Source organism: Cibotium barometz, chromosome 53, assembly GCF_041138505.1.
Source record: "Cibotium barometz isolate CiBa-2024 chromosome 53, ASM4113850v1, whole genome shotgun sequence".
NCBI classification, from domain to species: Eukaryota; Viridiplantae; Streptophyta; class Polypodiopsida; order Cyatheales; family Cibotiaceae; genus Cibotium; species Cibotium barometz.
The window spans coordinates 12,635,770-12,656,477 of record NC_141098.1 but is presented as its reverse complement, the minus strand read 5'-3'; the positions used below and the strand labels follow the sequence as shown (position 1 = coordinate 12,656,477).

Below are 20,708 nucleotides of genomic sequence, written 5' to 3'. Positions count from 1 at the left end.
AAGGTAGAATGTGATGATCAAAATGTTACTAATGATGATGAAGTACATATTGATGATCCGGGTGATAAGTTGGATATTGCAGCTTGTGAGAATTTGGATGATGAGCTGAACTGTATTCTTAATAATGCATTGGATGATCTGTTGGAAATGGCTACCTTGGAGAAGATAACAAATACTTGCATACCAGTTGTGCAGGAAGAGAATGATGGTGTGACTGATGATGAGTTAGATGCTATTTTGGATGATGACGTGATAGATTTTGCATGTGCGGTTGCTGATCATAAGGTGTGTATTTCTTGTCATGCCCAAGAGAATGAGTCAGTTGTCAGTGGTGGTGAGAATGCATGTGAGGTAATTGTTGTTGGTCAAGGGGACCAAGATGCTTTGCCTGGCAGTTTAGGAAGCTTAGACTTGGTAGAGATGCCTGTGCAAGATGTGGAGAATCTTGAAGGATCACCAATGGTCTTGAAGCTGGAGAAACTACAGGGAAGTGGCAATGATGAGTCTACAGTGCATGAAGTTGCTATGTTTAATGTTGATGGGCTGAAGGGAAATGAGTTTATGGTGGATATACCTCATGTTGATGCTCAACATATGGATGAGTGGTTTGGCTATAGTCTTAGTTTGGCAGTTTGTCCAAAGGAAGAGATGGAAACCAATGATGTAGGTTGCAAATGACCATGAGATGGAAGTTGATGATCAGATGTTTGTTAATTCAGTATATGATTATGAGTGGGATTCAGATGTGTTACAGAGGAGTAGAGGTGAGGAATGGTTGTTTCCATCACAAGACTATGTGAGCTGCTATGGAGGAGGAAATGCAATAGTATATATTGATGATGCCATATATAAAGAACCCAGGGGGTTGCTGAAAATGGAAGATCATGACAGGATGTATCAATGGTTATTTGACAGAGGAAAATGCTTGAAGAATTGGAAGGTGTATCCACCGAGATTTCTGTTTGATCCAAGAGGATAAATAGTCTCTGTTTGTACAGCTGTGCTGGACATGAATGTCTCAGCAGAGATAGGGGGTTGCTAAATATGTGTGGACAAAAACAGAGACTGATGATGTGTACATACTGTGCAGAGTACTAAGAGTTTTAGGAAATATGTAATTAGTTTGGGTCAGCTTTGAGTTTTGGTTGAGATTAAATCTGCTGAACAGGAGGAGCAGAGGCATAACCATCAAGCCTTGCATCCTCATGATGTGGTGATCTTGTTGCTTTTGTTGGCGAGCCTTCGGGTGTGTGTGTGTGTGTCGGTGCCTGCATGAGCGCTGACCGTTTGCATTTGGGCATGCCCTTTATAAATATATAGCATGGATGTAGGTGGCGTGTGACCTAAGGCCAATGAGGAGGCAAAAAAGGGTGGTGTTAATGGCATGTGAGCAAAAGGATGGAAAGGGCCACATGGCAAGAGGAGGTGAGCTTGCTGTATGGGGAGTAGGGAATCCCTGAGAGGAGACGAAAGAGAGTCGCCAAGGGAGAGCGTGTCGACGACAGTAGAGGAGGGGAGAGGGCGTCAACTGCAGCAAAGTCGAAAAAAGAAGATGGATGATGTCGTCTGCAGGGAAGGAAAGAAAGGTAGCGTCATCTGCAAGGAAGTAGAGATAGAGAGCGTCGACTGCAGAAAAACAATGAAGGAGAAACGGTGGCGTCCACTGCAGAGAAGCAGAGGAGGATAGAAGGTGACGTCAAGAGGGAGAAGGTTGACTGTTGCTTTTGGAGAGCTCTCGGTCGCTACTGCAAGTTGGGAGATTCATAGGAGAAGCGACTAGGAGCTAGAGTGGGCTGATTTTGAATGGGTGTTAGATGAAGATGGTTCTGAGGATGTAATGGATGTTCAACTCTGTAAAGACGAAGACTTGTATTGAAATAAAGTTTTGTATATGTTCTTGGGTCTGGTGTTCTGGGTGTGTTTGTATCAGTGTGTGGAAGTGTGACACTCTATAAAGGCATATATAGCTATACCGCTTCCATGTCATCATCGTGTGTGAGAGAATATCTTGATACAGAGTTCTATACCCACTACGTTAGTGGGGATGTTGTAGTATCTAGTCTATACCATGCATAATGGAGTTGATAGTTATATAGTCTTATGGGTTGACTACCATGAGTATATAACATGCATGTTCCTAAAAGGTGAATTTGGGCATGTTCCTGGATTCATCTAGGTATATATATATATGTATAAAATCACCTGAAAGCTAGGGTCCATCCTTGTACTCTAATCCCTTTAATCTATTAGGGGTTGATGATAGTGAAACATCCTCTATGGAAGATTTAACTAGCAGGTGGAGACAGCATGGAGGGACATCTGGGGGGCATGATGATGTTCCAGTAGTTGAGGTGGAGATGGTACCGGCAACTGCTTTAGAATGAATACAAAATGCGAGCTGAAAGGGTGTACCTAAAATGTGAAGGGGATAAGGGATAAGAATAAGAACCCATCTTTTTGGGGGTTAGTCAAGGAGTGGGGGATGTCAGTAATGGCGATTCAAGAATATAATCTATTTGGTCTGAAATGCTAGAGAAAAGATAGGTTTTTGGATTGGGTGGTGTTATATGGGGGGGTGTTATATGGGGGGGTGAACTTAAGCTATATTGGTGTTCTGACTATTGTAAAAAAGAACCTAAAACCTAGTATAGTAGCTAAACATCCTAATGGCAGGATCTTGGTAGTAGAAATTCAAATAGAAGAGGAGAGGATGTGGGGGTAATTAACATATATGGAGATCATAACTATAAGGTGAGAGGAGAGATACAAGATTGAATAGCTAAATTAGACATCCAATGTCCCGCATCATTATGGGGGGTTTTAATGTGGTATAGATACATGTGGATAGGCATGGAGGAAGTACTATTTTTATGGGTCAAGAGAGAAGGAAGTGGGAAAACCTCAAAGGCAAGTTGGGACTGACTGATGGATGGGGACTGGGGACTTGGGGTTCTGAACTAGGTCACACCTACTTTAGTCTCCAGTATTTTGGGTCATCCTCAAGAATTGACATGGTTTTCTTTACTCAATAGGCTATATAGGTTCCTCATACCTTTTATGTTGAAGTTGATCCCTGTTCATTTTTATAATCATATGCCATTGAAATGGGGATGGCATGTTATTAAATGGGGGGAACATAAGCTTATACATTTTCTTACAGGGAAGCTGAGAGTGAACAATCTTCTGCTGAAGGATGAATTGTTTATTTCTTGCACTGAAGAGGCTATTAGCAGATTGAGAAATAAAGGGGGCAGAGATGGATCATGGAGGAGTTTTGCTAATGAGATGCAAGGTATTATCAAGAGAATTAGCAAATTAAAGGCTGAAGAGAAGAGGCAGGAGAGGAGGACTTGGGGGGAGAAATTGGAGTATTTACAAAAGAAAAAAGAGATTGGGAGTTTGTTTGAGCCTGAGATTACTCAATATATTAAGTGCCAGACATTTGAAGAGAGAGGATGATAAGTTGGCTGGAGAGAGAGAGAGAGAGAAAACGGGGCTAGATGGAAATCTTGTAAACATCAAGAGGAAGCCAGATAGATATCTATTTGGCCTAGCTAGAGAGAACTTAGAAGGGGAATATGGAAGTGATAAGACATGTTAGGGATGAGAAAGGCCAAGAAATGGGTGATATTGATGAAGCTGCCCTGAAATGGGTGGAATTCCTTGGATTCACACTGAGCGTGAGACAGGATTGTTCCCAAAGGAGGTTTCAGGTAGAGAGTAGGCTATTAGACATAGTTAGGAGGAGGGTGGAGGATGATAGGCCTAATTGGGTGGAAAGAGAAGTGGAATTGTTGGCTGGCCTTACAGAAACTTGGGAAGGAGAAATCTGCTAGGTGGGATGGTTATCTGTGGAGTTCTTTATTGCCTTCTGGCCCTCTATCAAGGAATTGGTTTGGAACACATGCAAGGATGCTTTTGCCACAAGAACGCTAGATAAGGATTTGAAGGAAGGTGTTGTAAAGCTAATTCCCAAATAGGTTGCTTATCATAGGTTTAACCATTGGAGACATATATACTTTGCTCACTGTGGTTTACAAGGTATTAGCAAAGGTCATTGCTATAAGGATCAACCCTATTTTGCCAGGAGGTGATCTCTAGAAAACAATATGGTTTCATTAAAGGAAGATCTATTTATAACAATATCTTTGCTACTATGTTGGGTAGAGAAGTGGCTCAAAGAACTGATCAGAAGTGTGTTATGTTTTAGTTAGATTTGGAGAAAGCTTATGATAGGATCCACTGGTCCTTGTGGCTAGGGTGATGGAAAGTTTGGGGTTTGGTAATAGGATGGCTCCTTGTATATACACCCTCACTGTTGCTCCTTGCATATACACCCTCACTGTTGCTGCTGGTGGTGGTGGTCAATCCAAGCTGCTGATAAGTGGAAGATTAGTTGGGGGCTTTGAAATCAAAAGGTCTGTGAGGGAGGCAGGGATGTCCTCTAGCCCCTTAACTATTTGCCATAACTTCCCATCCCTTGATAGTGGCTTTGGAAGATACTTGTGATAGGGGTGTGGTAACTGGATTAAAGCCGAGGTGTGGGGAACAGCTGGTGAATGTTTGGCAAATGATTCACTGCTATTTTTGAAGGCTGCTAATGATAATCTAGGACATGCCTTGCAGATTGTTCAAGAGTTTGCTGATGCTTCTGGCTCTAGATGCAACATTCACAAATATAGGATTATTAGCCTAACTGAGGGAGATGATTTTGACTTGGAGAGATGGGGATGTGAAGTAATAAAAAAGAGACAGATTGTTAGACATCCAGGGGTTCCCTTTGGAGTGGGGGTGTCAAATAGACAGCTGACTAATTGGGTAATTGAAAGGCTTCTAGATAAGATAAAGAAATGGGAAGGCATTAGGGTTCCATTTCATGATAGGGTGGCTATTCTAACACTGTGCTAAATGCTTACATTATGTTTCTCTGTCCCGGGTTAGATTTCAAAAAATGTCACTAGAAGAGGATTGTAGCCCCAATAAGGAATGGTGGAAATGACAAAAAGGCCTCAGCTTGGTTAGCGTGGGAGAAAATGAGCTTGCCTAAAAAGGTGGGGGCATTGGGATCCTGCATCTGTCCATCCATGCCAAAGCAAGGGTTGTAACTAGCCTACCTAAATGTCTTCAGCAAGAGGAGATGTGGACCAGGATGGTGAAAGAGGTTCCAATGTGCAATACAAAGGTAGGTGGCTTGGGCTAGACTAGAAAGATAAGCTTTTATCTTATGCTGCTTTGAAAATTACAAGTGGCTTGGGCATGAGACTTGTTGTGAAGGTATGGACTAAATATGGTAGTATGGAGGAGCAAACTCCAAAAAAGGTGTACTATTGAATCTTTGCTTTCGGCCTGTATGCAGCTGGGCTACCATGTTTCTTGGGAACACTCTTCTTTTGTTTGGGGGGATGAGAGATTGGATCAGATCTGTAGCTTGTTGAATAGGGAATAGGGCGGATGAGATGGATGGAAGTCTTTAATATAAATATTTCAAACACACTAAGGGTAGTGTTTTAGAGAGGCAAATAAACCTCTTGGGTTTGGTTTTATCTAGGGTGGGGCAACTAATTAATAATGGGGCGTGATTAGTGCACTAGGCTCCCATAAGCTATGCTCTTCTCTCTCCAACGCGATCCTCGTGTTACCTTCCGTGCAACATGCTGATGGGTGCTTCTCTATAAGGTAGACGACATATCCAGAGCGCTCAATACATCCTTTGCTTCAGCTCTCAAATGGCTCTACTCAACGATAGTTCCCCTCCTGAAAATGTGACGCCCGCCCCTAAAACTGCTTGTTTGCTGTCTGCTGTTTTGGGTTTTGTTTCTAAGTATTGGGCTTCCTTTATTTTTCAATTTGAAACCTGGGATTGTTTTTTTTAATTTGAGAAATTTGTTGGCTAGCATGGACCTCTGGCTAGTACCAAGGCTAGCCTTGATAGAATCAAGCAGCAATTGACCACCTCTGGGCGCTTCCTGCTTCAAGGCTCCCTTCTTAAGCGATCCCAGACGGTAAGTTCCATCAACAATATTCCAGTTAAAAAATAATAATAATAATAAAAAAGCTGAGAAACCTGTAGTTTTTCATGTCTTCGAGCTCGGCCATTGTCCAAATTATTTAATATTATTATTGGGTTTGGGGTTTGGTATATCTTTATTTTCTTGGAAAATGTTGCCTTTTTCTTTTAGGTAGAGGAGGGGCCCCCGGGGGGAGGGGGATGTATGTTTGGGACATCTTAATTTTGTTTGTTAAGGCTGATTTGGCAATGGGCGTGTATCCCAGTGGTGAGAGCTTGTGACTTGGTAAAGAGTTCGTATCCCCACAGGCCTCTGTTGGTATTGTGGCCACTTTGAGATCACAAGTTGCAATGCCTTTGGATGCAAAGACCAAACTGCCTCTGGGCGGGTACCAAAACCTTGCGGCTACAGAAGGATCTACTCATTGGGAGTTGAAAAATGGCTGATTTCCCAAGGTAAGGATGGTCTTTGGAGAGCTGTAGGCTTGCTAGGTCCCGCCATATGGACTTGTAGTCAGAGCTTGAGTTGGCAATTGGTGATTCTCTTGGAGGATGTTGGCATTCACCAACATTCTTTTTGAGAGGATGTGTCGCAGAAAGAGTATTTGAACGACGAAATGATACAAGCTTTTTCTGTAGAGATTGACATAAGCTGAACTGATGCTATCTCGTACCATTGTATAACCCAAGGAAACAGGAGGGATGTTTACTTTTTATGCTGCGTGGCACAACGTTACTATGCAATCCACAGGCTAGAGAGACTATAATATTATGGTGTTATCAAGTCGTCTTTCCGCCCCCCGCCCCCCCGCACCGCCCCGAGGTTTCCAAGCGACCAGACTTACACCCTTCTACACAGCCTCAATTTTACTTTGTTTCACAGCAGTTCAGGTCTATTATATGAGGTTTCTTAAGTAGGGGATATGCCAATTTTGTCCCGTCAGCACATTGAGAATGCATAACACGAGTGTGGCAACCTTCATGCCTACCCTACATGGTGCATTTTTTTTTTGGTGAGAAATGGAACTTCCTAGGACTGACATGATGGATTACTGGCACTCTAAAGAAGAAAGAAAAATGTGGGGGCTTTTACTATAGCTGGCTGTCATGACATATTGTGTGAAAGGGTGAAGGGGAAGAGGGTGTGGGGGGTGGGAGTTGGGCTAGTTAGTTCCTGTACAATATGGTAGTGTCCTTGAAATTGCTTTTGTTGGCTGTGGAGTGCGTGGATGAGAGCAGTCTGTAATCTTTCAGAGGGGTAGCAGTCTTCTCCCTGCAATGTGCATGTTAGATTTATTGATCATAGCCCTATGGAGTGGATTGTGGCTGTCTTCCAGGCTAATCCCTGAAGTTGCATTATCTCTCTCTCTCTCTTTCTCTCTCTCCCCCTCCCGCAAAATTGAAACTGAAGGTTGTATAGTATTAGTAAGTGCTTTAATGTTCATTGATGAATCTTCTAACTCCATATTTTAAAATTTTATAAGTAAACTATAAATTTTGTATATATATATATATCGGGGGCAATGTTCACTACGTTTGGAATCTTTTCAGCACGTTTTCCAAACGTACTAAACGTATTGTTCACTACGTGTGGAACCACCTTGCTATATTTATATGATACAAAAAGATGTACATGTTCTATACCAAATTGCGGCCTTTGGCCTTCCCAAAAGGGTAACCTGATGTCGATCTATGACCTACCCTTAAGAGATGTAGATAGTGAGACGAAATCTAGCCTACAAAACTGTGGCCTTTGGCCTTTCCAAAAGGGTAACCTAATGTTGATCTATGACTTGCCCTTAAGAGAGGTAGACAGTGAGACGAAATCTAGCCTAGCCACTGTAACATGTGGAAGCTTACATATGAGGATTATACTTTGATAAATACTTTTAGTGCTTGGTTCTTGATTGTAAGATCCCTGTTCCCACCGAGCAACGGATTCGGGGTACTGGCAGCGGAAGTAGCGCTTCTCGCGCGGGACAGGGGTCCCACACTCGGGGCCTCGCCCACGGATATCCGGATAAGAGACTAATCCGTCGGTTGTTCCAAACCGAACCCGGAAAAACTTCCTTTACCGGAAAGCACGGGCGATTCCACCAGGATAACTTTTTACTCTAACGTAGTCAAGATCATTTCTGATCGAGATGATCCGATTACATCTATAAGATACTTAGTCAGTTCAAGGAAGAAACTTGCACTTGGATCATTGGGATCAACGCTTTTTTCCCCATTCAAGAGGCACAGCCGTTGATTCCTATCCATAGAACAGTTACTGTCCGGGATTTATTTATTTATTTTTTTTTCTATCGTAAAAACAAAAGTTTGAGTCTCGATTTACGGATCCATCAGTCCAGCCTAACCCCATCCAATCCCATGGGTTAGCCAACCGCCCAACCACTGTAGTGATGGGATCCAATTAAAAATTTGGTTAGGTTTTGTCCCGGGTACCAAGGAAAAGAGTTCCAAGGCCCCCTAGCCGGATGTTCATGCAAAATAAAACTAGTCACACCACTCACACACCCAATATGAAATTGCCTTTTTTTCAACCAGATTCAACCAGTTTAAAACAATCCTTTAATAAAACCATAGTATCATTGATCACCATCTTCCAATTTATCCAATTGATTCTTAATTTCCCATCATTCCTTCATCAGAGTATCTATGGCATCATTGGTAACTAGAACGCTCAGGAGCCGTTTCGATAGTTCCTAGCTCATAATACTTGGCAGTATAATCACTTAACAAGATGGACTCTCGTTGAAGATCAGCAAGATCAACCAACAGATCCATATAAGGAGCCATGGACTCATCCATTGAAGACCAGCAAGGTCAATCAACCAGATCCATGCTCGATTTCAGAAAACAACTCCAACTCTGTTCCAATATCTTCCTCGACGCACGCGTGGGTATCCTAGGCAACCCAGAGCCCGAGCACCGTATGGTCAGCACCCTCTAGGATCCTTCGCAGGTAACCTAGCGCTTCACGCATAGGCCGCTTCCTTGGCCCCTCATCCACCGTACCGGAAGCTCACCATTTTAATCGCACCGAGGCTGGTCAAGACCTCGGCCGACCTTGCTACGCGAGACGTCCTTCATTGACTCCCCGTCAGCAGTTGCAACTTTACCATCACGACTTTAATCACAAGACGGTCAAAATGCTCCCCCCAGCATTCTTGACATAAAACAATCATTTTCAAACAGCATTTACAAACAGCATTTACAAATAGTATTTACAAACAGTATTTACAAACAGTTTACAACACAATTTCTATTTTAACTTTCATTTTTCCACATTATCCTTTATCAATCTACATTACTTATTCCCTATTCCATTTATATGTATACTCAGCCCATCACTTCATTTCTATCTCATCACTTCAGATTCCCTCACATCGCATATCGTATATTCACATCCATACATCCACATCTATATGCGTACATTCACATCTACATCTATACATCTACATCTATATGCATACATCCACATCCACATCTATACATCTACATCTACATGCATACATCCACATCTCCATTCACATCTACATCTATACATCTACATCTATATGCATACATCCACATCTCCATTCACATCTACATCTATACATCTACATCTACATGCATCCATCCACCTCCACATCCACATATACATCTATACATCTACATCTACATGCAAACATCCACATCTCCATGCATAATAAAATTCTTTTAATTAATCTAGGATGATAGTTCCTAGAATATGGTAGAAAGTCCTCTTTTTATGCTTTGAATGAATTTATTTTATGCGTAATTTCTATAAAAATTTTGCCATAGCTCCGCTACTATGACTGATAAATCTCAATTTTTTTCTAAGGGATAAAGCTCATTATTAAAGAAATAATTAGAATGGTCTCTAATTGGATCATCAATCCATAATGGTCTCTAATTGGATCATTAAGAAAACAATTAGAATGGTCTCTAATTGGATCATCAATCCATAATGGTCTCTAATTGGATCATTAAGAAAACAATTAGAATGGTCTCTAATTGGATCATCAATCCATAATGGTCTCTAATTGGATCATTAAGAAAACAATTAGAATGGTCTCTAATTGGGTCATCAATCCATAATGGATTGAATCATCAATGTGCATAAACTAAAAGCATAGCAAAAAGCCATTAATTTGGCCTCAAGAATAGCTTAATCTTGGATTAAGGAAAAGCTTTATGAAAAGCTTCATTTGGATTGAGAATGGGTCATGAGTATGACCATTTCTTGAGTGAGAGAGAGAAATTATAAAAACCATTAGAATTTAAATATAAGTGGAAATTAACTTCTATAGCATTTATTAAATTATGTAACTCTTCACTTCTATTCACCAATTAACTTCATTAGCATTTAAAAAAAAACCATACCAATTAAACTTCTCAAGCTTGAGAGGGGTTGAGAAGAGAGAATCATTGAGAAATCATAGAAAAGATCGAAATTCAATATACTTACCTTATGATTTGCTTGATTCTTTATTCACGGTAGAGGCCCCCAACCAATCAATTGGTTTAGTATGTTGATGGAGCCACCAATGGAGATTGAAGAAAGAGAGAGGTATCAAAAACTAGTGAATTATTAAAGAATTCACAGTTCTTGGCTTAGGTAGAGTAGAGTAACAAGGCATAAGACTCTATCTAATTTGGCTTAGGTGGAGTAGAGTAACAAAGCATAAGACTCTATCTAGTTTGGCTTAGGTGGAGTAGAGTAACAAAGCATAAGAGACTATATATTTTGGCTTAGGTGGAGTAGAGTAACAAAGCATAAGAGACTATCTATTTTGGCTTAGGTGGAGTAGAGTAACAAAGCATAAGAGACTATCTATTTTGGCTTAGGTGGAGTAGAGTAACAAAGCATAAGAGACTATCTATTTTTTTCAACAAGGGGAGGCTTCTATTTATAGGAAAATTTGAGCTCCTAACCAAACAAACTGATTCTAGAATTTTCTAAGTCAGTTTGGTCACTTTTTGACCATTTTTAGGTCAGTTAAGCTAACTTTCTGGAACTAGACTTGAATGAGGAGAGAGGAGAGATGAAATATCTCAATTTTTATGAGTTTAAAACTCATTCAAGCATGTGAAATATGCACCTCCTTTAAAGAATTCCCCTTCCTTACATATGTGTCAAAATTGTATTGCTCATAGTTTTTTACTAATAAACCTTGTACATTTTCAACTCTTCATCTTATGTGAAATATGCACCTCCTTTAAAGAACTCCTCTTCCTTACATATGTGTCATAGTTTTTTTACTAATAAGCCTTGTACATTTTCAACTCTTCATCTTATGTGAAATATGCACCTCCTTTAAAGAACTCCCCTTCCTTACATATGTGTTTATTTACTAATAAACCTTGTACATTTTCAACTCTTCATCTTATGTGAAATATGCACCTCCTTTAAAGAACTCCTCTTCCTTACATATGAGTTTATTTACTAATAAACCTTGTACATTTTCAACTCTTCATCTTATGTGAGCATTTACTCATTTTTGGGTATCTTCTTTTACAATTTGGATTTATCTCCTCCCTACACATGGATTGATGCTATTGGCCCATAGAAACCTTAATTGGACCATAGTCTAAAGATTTCTGAAAATCTAGGCCCTTAGACTAAGGTTCTTTATACCTATTTCCAATTAATTCCAATTGCACATTGGAAATTTCTTTTTGAATTTCTGTTTCAGGGAAACTTATTTTAATAAGATGAGTTATTTTTCTATCTAAAAATATTCATAATCTGAATATTCTCTCTCTAGAATATTTTCTCTCTCTAGGTTAAAACAGTTAGAAACAAGGTCTTTATATTTCTGAAGAGGGATTGATTACGGGGGAAGATACTAGACATCAAAAAGGGGGGTTGGGGGAGGAATCTTACATTCTATCCCACTTAAAAAACGCGAGATGTCCTCATCTCGCAACTTGGGATAATTTCGCAAGATGCACCAATATGAGACTTAGAGAAAATTTTTAATCACGATTAATCACCAAGAAAAGTCTTAAAGAGAGAAGATTCAAAATAAGAACAAGATTTAAACTTTATTCATTCTCGGAACTTATACAGTAAAGATAGAAGAACTCTTTACACTTCCATAAGCCCGTCCATCATATGGTCACAAAAGCAGTCCTCACAAGCTGCACAAGTGTAGGGTAACTCATCTATGGGAATGATTCTGTTGGTTATTGCCGTACCTATCTCAGTGGTATGAGGTGATCTAACAAAAGGACCTCTGAGAGGCAAGCCAAAAACGGGGTAAAGGCATATCTTCTCATGAGGAAGAAAACATGCCAATAAGAAGACCCGCTCAGAAAACCCAAGATGTCTCGATCTCATGACGCAGTAGTAATGGGGACCCAAACCCAAGGCTTCGATAACCATGGCCAAGCGGACATTGTTACAAAAGTGCTGCTGACCCCAGGGTGTTACCCTAGTTATGTTTTGATAGGTCCGCCATTTGGTCTGCGCTACAGAAGTTCCTAGGTGAGGAAAAAGTGAGCGCTCATACTGTTCTATAAAGTCTTTCTTCACAGACTCTCTTGCGTCTTGAAGGTGAGAAATCATCAGGGATAAAACTAATTCCTGTTGCCAAGCCATGAAGGAGATTAAGAAAGAAAGGAGATTGATGGGAGTAAGATTACTGTGAGCGACAAGTAAAAGTTACGACTTATATAAAGGAAGGAGCTAGCGTAACCTAGAAGCCAACGGTAACTTGCCACTGAAGTTTTACCGTCTTTCCATGATTTGTGTTTGACACATTTCTCTATAGAAGGCATTAAGAATTTTGAGATGAGGAGATAAAAGAAACTTGTAGGCTAAGTCACCTACTTTCATTGAATTCAGATATAAGGATCACAATATCTGGGGATAACTTCTTATACTCCCCAAGAGATAAAGAACTTCTTTTGGGCCATACTCGAATGAAAACCAAAACCTTGGTATCCAAAACACCGATTCTCACTTCTAAACTCATTGTTCTAAATCCTTAAATTAGGCGTGACTCCTGAGAAGTATTTTAGGAAAAGGGTATTCCTTTTTTAAACAGAAACTTTCTTTTATTTTAGAGAGGGAATAATTATAAGATCCGAAAGGGAGATTCTTACTCCTATATACCTCGAAGGCTGGGGAGGAATCTTACATTCTACCCCACTTAAAAAGTGCGAGATGTCCTCATCTCGCAAGGTAGAGGACATCTCTTTTTCTTAAGATCCAATTTTATTCTAGGGTTCCTTATATTCTGGTCAACCCAACAGAACACTGGGATAAATATCCCTTATATAGAACTCATCATTAAATAACAATTCATTCAGATCATGTCATTCATATCTTTAACATGATAATGGTCCATTAGACCGAAAAGTTTCATTGGGAACATTCCTCCACGGAAATTTCAGTCAAGCGAGTTCTCAATTTGACATCCCTTAACTTGATCTACCGGTCAAGTATTAATAGCAGCAATCTGACAGCACAACCCACTAATCTCATAGTGATTTGCTGAATTCATTATCATCATTCTAGTTATGAATATCATCACAGGGACTCGTCCCATTCCCCCTCATTGTGGTTTCATTATATTTCAACTAATTTTTTAAAAATCAACATTTTTCAATCAGCATTTTCAATCAGCATTTTCAATCAGAATCCAAATCAATTCATCCATTCTCAAACAGAATTAAAAATCATATCAATCACATTCGAAATCATCATCTAGATAGCATTAACGCTTATAATTTCAAGTCTTAGACTTACTCGTATATACTGTCAGTAAAGAGCTGCAGTATACTCTCGGTATATACGGGTAGTCACGGCCCTTGGAATTATAAGGTAAATACTATCATGTCTACGCCTCAAGCAAGTCAGGAATTCTATATAATTGCGGTTTTTCTAATTGAAGTCCTAATTACTAATTTACGAATTTCAGTTGGAATAACAATTTGTATGAATTATATCACACAATTACAACCTTTTGTGCGTCTTGATAAATTTTAGACATAATTGGCTCCTCAGTTGATCTTATTGGCGATTTATGACATATGTCTGATAAACAGATTTTTTTTTTCTTTTTCCGATCGTCCGTAAACAATCACTTAAATAACAGGAAGTCATTTGTATATTTATATACAAGTTGCAATAAGTACATAGAGTGGCTCGGCTCCAATATTCAAAATCTCCTCGGGAGACGCATAAGACGACGGTACTGGGCCATAGTCATGCCCTGTTACATAATTCTCTAATTGCGAAGGGAGCTGTTATTTTCTCCTTAGGGATAAATCGACTAAAGAGTCTATAAACTCGACAAGCAAGTCTGAAATTTTGAGGAGTTGAATGATATAGAATGATACCACGCACCATTTTCAGCTTTATCAAGATCATGGCCAATGAGAGGTTCTGCCTCAGCATTGCATGCTGGTTGCAAGGGGCGTGGATATATAGCCCTGCAAACCACTTATGCTGCTGTCTCTCCACTAGATTAGGAAAATATAATTCCTCGAAATGGCGTGCGAGTCTCGCTCGGCTTGTTCGAGTTGAAGCGGAAGAGATGAGATGCTCGAAGGCAAATGCAATCATATCTTGAGACTGGGTGAGGTCGGGAATACCAGATAAATGGGGAACTTCCATCTATAAAAAAATAATTTCTTTGATTAAAATTTCTTCATTAAAGAAGCTTACGGACTGAAAATACATTATGAAAATGCTGTTCCTGAATTCTTATTACCAATTTCAGATAAGAATTTAATTATCCTTTTTAGCCTTCAATTTGGCTCTGATACCAACTGTAAGATCCCTGTTCCCACCGAGCAACGGATTCGGGGTACTGGCAGCGGAAGTAGCGCTTCTCGCGCGGGACAGGGGTCCCACACTCGGGGCCTCGCCCACGGATATCCGGATAAGAGACTAATCCGTCGGTTGTTCCAAACCGAACCCGGAAAAACTTCCTTTACCGGAAAGCACGGGCGATTCCACCAGGATAACTTTTTACTCTAACGTAGTCAAGATCATTTCTGATCGAGATGATCCGATTACATCTATAAGATACTTAGTCAGTTCAAGGAAGAAACTTGCACTTGGATCATTGGGATCAACGCTTTTTTCCCCATTCAAGAGGCACAGCCGTTGATTCCTATCCATAGAACAGTTACTGTCCGGGATTTATTTATTTATTTTTTTTTCTATCGTAAAAACAAAAGTTTGAGTCTCGATTTACGGATCCATCAGTCCAGCCTAACCCCATCCAATCCCATGGGTTAGCCAACCGCCCAACCACTGTAGTGATGGGATCCAATTAAAAATTTGGTTAGGTTTTGTCCCGGGTACCAAGGAAAAGAGTTCCAAGGCCCCCTAGCCGGATGTTCATGCAAAATAAAACTAGTCACACCACTCACACACCCAATATGAAATTGCCTTTTTTTCAACCAGATTCAACCAGTTTAAAACAATCCTTTAATAAAACCATAGTATCATTGATCACCATCTTCCAATTTATCCAATTGATTCTTAATTTCCCATCATTCCTTCATCAGAGTATCTATGGCATCATTGGTAACTAGAACGCTCAGGAGCCGTTTCGATAGTTCCTAGCTCATAATACTTGGCAGTATAATCACTTAACAAGATGGACTCTCGTTGAAGATCAGCAAGATCAACCAACAGATCCATATAAGGAGCCATGGACTCATCCATTGAAGACCAGCAAGGTCAATCAACCAGATCCATGCTCGATTTCAGAAAACAACTCCAACTCTGTTCCAATATCTTCCTCGACGCACGCGTGGGTATCCTAGGCAACCCAGAGCCCGAGCACCGTATGGTCAGCACCCTCTAGGATCCTTCGCAGGTAACCTAGCGCTTCACGCATAGGCCGCTTCCTTGGCCCCTCATCCACCGTACCGGAAGCTCACCATTTTAATCGCACCGAGGCTGGTCAAGACCTCGGCCGACCTTGCTACGCGAGACGTCCTTCATTGACTCCCCGTCAGCAGTTGCAACTTTACCATCACGACTTTAATCACAAGACGGTCAAAATGCTCCCCCCAGCATTCTTGACATAAAACAATCATTTTCAAACAGCATTTACAAACAGCATTTACAAACAGTATTTACAAACAGTATTTACAAACAGTTTACAACACAATTTCTATTTTAACTTTCATTTTTCCACATTATCCTTTATCAATCTACATTACTTATTCCCTATTCCATTTATATGTATACTCAGCCCATCACTTCATTTCTATCTCATCACTTCAGATTCCCTCACATCGCATATCGTATATTCACATCCATACATCCACATCTATATGCGTACATTCACATCTACATCTATATATCTACATCTATATGCATACATCCACATCCACATCTATACATCTACATCTACATGCATACATCCACATCTCCATTCACATCTACATCTATACATCTACATCTATATGCATACATCCACATCTCCATTCACATCTACATCTATACATCTACATCTACATGCATCCATCCACCTCCACATCCACATATACATCTATACATCTACATCTACATGCAAACATCCACATCTCCATGCATAATAAAATTCTTTTAATTAATCTAGGATGATAGTTCCTAGAATATGGTAGAAAGTCCTCTTTTTATGCTTTGAATGAATTTATTTTATGCGTAATTTCTATAAAAATTTTGCCATAGCTCCGCTACTATGACTGATAAATCTCAATTTTTTTCTAAGGGATAAAGCTCATTATTAAAGAAATAATTAGAATGGTCTCTAATTGGATCATCAATCCATAATGGTCTCTAATTGGATCATTAAGAAAACAATTAGAATGGTCTCTAATTGGATCATCAATCCATAATGGTCTCTAATTGGATCATTAAGAAAACAATTAGAATGGTCTCTAATTGGATCATCAATCCATAATGGTCTCTAATTGGATCATTAAGAAAACAATTAGAATGGTCTCTAATTGGGTCATCAATCCATAATGGATTGAATCATCAATGTGCATAAACTAAAAGCATAGCAAAAAGCCATTAATTTGGCCTCAAGAATAGCTTAATCTTGGATTAAGGAAAAGCTTTATGAAAAGCTTCATTTGGATTGAGAATGGGTCATGAGTATGACCATTTCTTGAGTGAGAGAGAGAAATTATAAAAACCATTAGAATTTAAATATAAGTGGAAATTAACTTCTATAGCATTTATTAAATTATGTAACTCTTCACTTCTATTCACCAATTAACTTCATTAGCATTTAAAAAAAAACCATACCAATTAAACTTCTCAAGCTTGAGAGGGGTTGAGAAGAGAGAATCATTGAGAAATCATAGAAAAGATCGAAATTCAATATACTTACCTTATGATTTGCTTGATTCTTTATTCACGGTAGAGGTCCCCAACCAATCAATTGGTTTAGTATGTTGATGGAGCCACCAATGGAGATTGAAGAAAGAGAGAGGTATCAAAAACTAGTGAATTATTAAAGAATTCACAGTTCTTGGCTTAGGTAGAGTAGAGTAACAAGGCATAAGACACTATATATTTTAGCTTAGGTGGAGTGGAGTAACAAAGCATAAGACTCTATCTAATTTGGCTTAGGTGGAGTAGAGTAACAAAGCATAAGACTCTATCTAGTTTGGCTTAGGTGGAGTAGAGTAACAAAGCATAAGAGACTATCTATTTTGGCTTAGGTGGAGTAGAGTAACAAAGCATAAGAGACTATCTATTTTGGCTTAGGTGGAGTAGAGTAACAAAGCATAAGAGACTATCTATTTTTTTCAACAAGGGGAGGCTTCTATTTATAGGAAAATTTGAGCTCCTAACCAAACAAACTGATTCTAGAATTTTCTAAGTCAGTTTGGTCACTTTTTGACCATTTTTAGGTCAGTTAAGCTAACTTTCTGGAACTAGACTTGAATGAGGAGAGAGGAGAGATGAAATATCTCAATTTTTATGAGTTTAAAACTCATTCAAGCATGTGAAATATGCACCTCCTTTAAAGAATTCCCCTTCCTTACATATGTGTCAAAATTGTATTGCTCATAGTTTTTTTACTAATAAACCTTGTACATTTTCAACTCTTCATCTTATGTGAAATATGCACCTCCTTTAAAGAACTCCTCTTCCTTACATATGTGTCATAGTTTTTTTACTAATAAGCCTTGTACATTTTCAACTCTTCATCTTATGTGAAATATGCACCTCCTTTAAAGAACTCCCCTTCCTTACATATGTGTTTATTTACTAATAAACCTTGTACATTTTCAACTCTTCATCTTATGTGAAATATGCACCTCCTTTAAAGAACTCCTCTTCCTTACATATGAGTTTATTTACTAATAAACCTTGTACATTTTCAACTCTTCATCTTATGTGAGCATTTACTCATTTTTGGGTATCTTCTTTTACAATTTGGATTTATCTCCTCCCTACACATGGATTGATGCTATTGGCCCATAGAAACCTTAATTGGACCATAGTCTAAAGATTTCTGAAAATCTAGGCCCTTAGACTAAGGTTCTTTATACCTATTTCCAATTAATTCCAATTGCACATTGGAAATTTCTTTTTGAATTTCTGTTTCAGGGAAACTTATTTTAATAAGATGAGTTATTTTTCTATCCAAAAATATTCATAATCTGAATATTCTCTCTCTAGAATATTTTCTCTCTCTAGGTTAAAACAGTTAGAAACAAGGTCTTTATATTTCTGAAGAGGGATTGATTACGGGGGAAGATACTAGACATCAAAAAGGGGGGTTGGGGGAGGAATCTTACATTGATGATGAATAGCACACTGTAACATGTGGAAGCTTACATACGAGGATTATACTTTGATAAATACTCTTAGTGCTTAGTACACATACGAGAGAGAGAGAGAGAGAGAGGACAACACACAGTATTGGGTTCCAAATACCCTTTGAAGGGCACCCACCACGTATGGTGTATTTGCTTTATTGAATGAGTAGAATATCAGACTTTTGGCTGCTAATAGCCTGGATGGACTTTGGATAGCGTCCCTTGCCTGAGATCTTTTAGCCTAAAACATGTTAGACATCATCCCCTACTTGCTGGCTTCCTATTTGGTGTCCTGTTTTAGCCTCTAGGGCTGACCATGTAAGTTTGAGGGGCTGGTCACCCCTCGCATATATTTTACCCATATTTATTCCCCATTTTATGTTCTTGGGTATTTTCCCAGTAGTGGAGGCATCTTATCTCCAGTTGGCTGTCTTCATGTAGGCATATATATAGCCGGCATGCCTCCCTCATATATTCATTGCTTGCCTAGCTTGTCTAGCTGCAGTCCCTCACATACGAGGTTCTCCCCTCTTGCTCGGGACATGTATTCCTTTTGGTGATGATATTGAGAGTAGGTTCTCACCTGTGTTCTCTCTCTCTCTCTCTCTCTCTCTCCTTTGTTTCCACTTTCCCTTCTTTCGCTGCACATTCTATCATGGTATTAGAGCGCCGGTGATTGTCAGCGTTGGATGCTCCCTCCTCTACCTCTTCATTTCTGAGTTTTTCTGCCTATGGACAGATCTGCGTTTTTTCTTATGCATTGAAGCTTGCGTTTCAGTTCTTCAAGGGCTGATTCATCCCCAATTCAGTGGGCTGCAGTTCCTCCTCATCAGGGCGTCAATTGGCAGCCTCTAGGCAGCCTGACAAGGGTGTTTTTTTCAGGACAACATACTTGCCCTTTTTGTGGCACCCCTCCAGGGTCCTCAGGCGACTTTTTTTCAGGTCTGGGCAGCAACATAGCTGTCCCAACAGGCTGCGTTTTTGGCCTGTTTGGGCTTGCTTTCCCATGCCCTCTTCTTGGAGCTCTTTGGGCTCCTCTTTTGCCTGTCCCTTTTGGTTATTTGTGGCACCCCCCCCCCCCCCCCCCCCCCCCCGATTGTTCTTGTTCTCTGCAGCAGTTCTTGATCTGAGGCTTCAGCGTTTCCATATTCAGCCTATTCTACAGCTCCTTTTACCTCTGTGTTTTCAGAATTGCAGCCATGGTTGCTGCGTTTTTCTGAACCAATCTTGCTGGTACCTCTACCTTCACCTAGGCTTCATCTATTGGACCCGAAGGTACCTTCTCTTCAGCATTTTTCCTCATAGGAGGTGTGGACATTGGTTGACCTGAATTTTCAGGTTTGTAGCCCTTGTTTGGTTGCGTTTTCTTCTCCAGTGGACACAGATCACCAAACAAACCAAACAAACGTGAAGGGGGTGTAGGCTTGACTCACCTCCCAACCTAGACAGCCGTGGGCAAGCCCACAAGTCTTGGCTGTCCCCACCGAGCCACGAGCTGAGCTAACTAGATAGACATACCGACCAATCTCTACCTCGTGACGTCCCATACCGCCACGAAGCTACCCTCGCGGACCTTGAGACTGTTGCCGGCCTCGGCTGTATGAAGCAGGTGCACGTCTGCACTAGATCTAGGCTCCTGACCATAGAGCTCTCCCAAAGACACGCGAGACTCTATATGACTAATGACTAACCTTGGCCACCCTTTTATAGGCTCTTGGCTGGTCATCGGGCGTCCACACTTGGGTGCCCGCCCGTCCACACTTGGGTGCCCGCCTGTTAGTCTATCCCTAACTTAGCTTGCCAATCAAGCTCCAAGCTTCCCCAAACCTCGAAGCTAGTCTTGTGTGCGTGTAGCACATGGTAGATACACACTGTGCACATGACAACATTGGAACCATCA

At 40.1% G+C, this 20,708-nt stretch overlaps 1 protein-coding gene across 2 annotated transcripts in view; it reads left to right on the top strand.

The window, feature by feature from the left end:
* The first annotated feature begins 5,543 nt into the window (after positions 1 to 5,543).
* Positions 5,544 to 20,708, top strand: part of LOC147608306 (uncharacterized) — a 28,655-nt gene continuing 13,490 nt past the window's right edge. The window contains exons 1-2 of one of the 2 annotated variants that reach the window (XM_086789561.1): positions 5,544 to 5,676; positions 5,895 to 6,002. Coding sequence is in view for 1 of the 2 variants with exons in the window: in XM_086789559.1 (XP_086645685.1) it covers positions 5,727 to 5,762; positions 5,895 to 6,002 (144 nt within the window). In the remaining variant the exon portion in view is untranslated. Of the gene's footprint in view, positions 5,763 to 5,894; positions 6,003 to 20,708 lie in introns of both variants that reach the window. The other variant, XM_086789559.1, reaches the window with a different exon arrangement.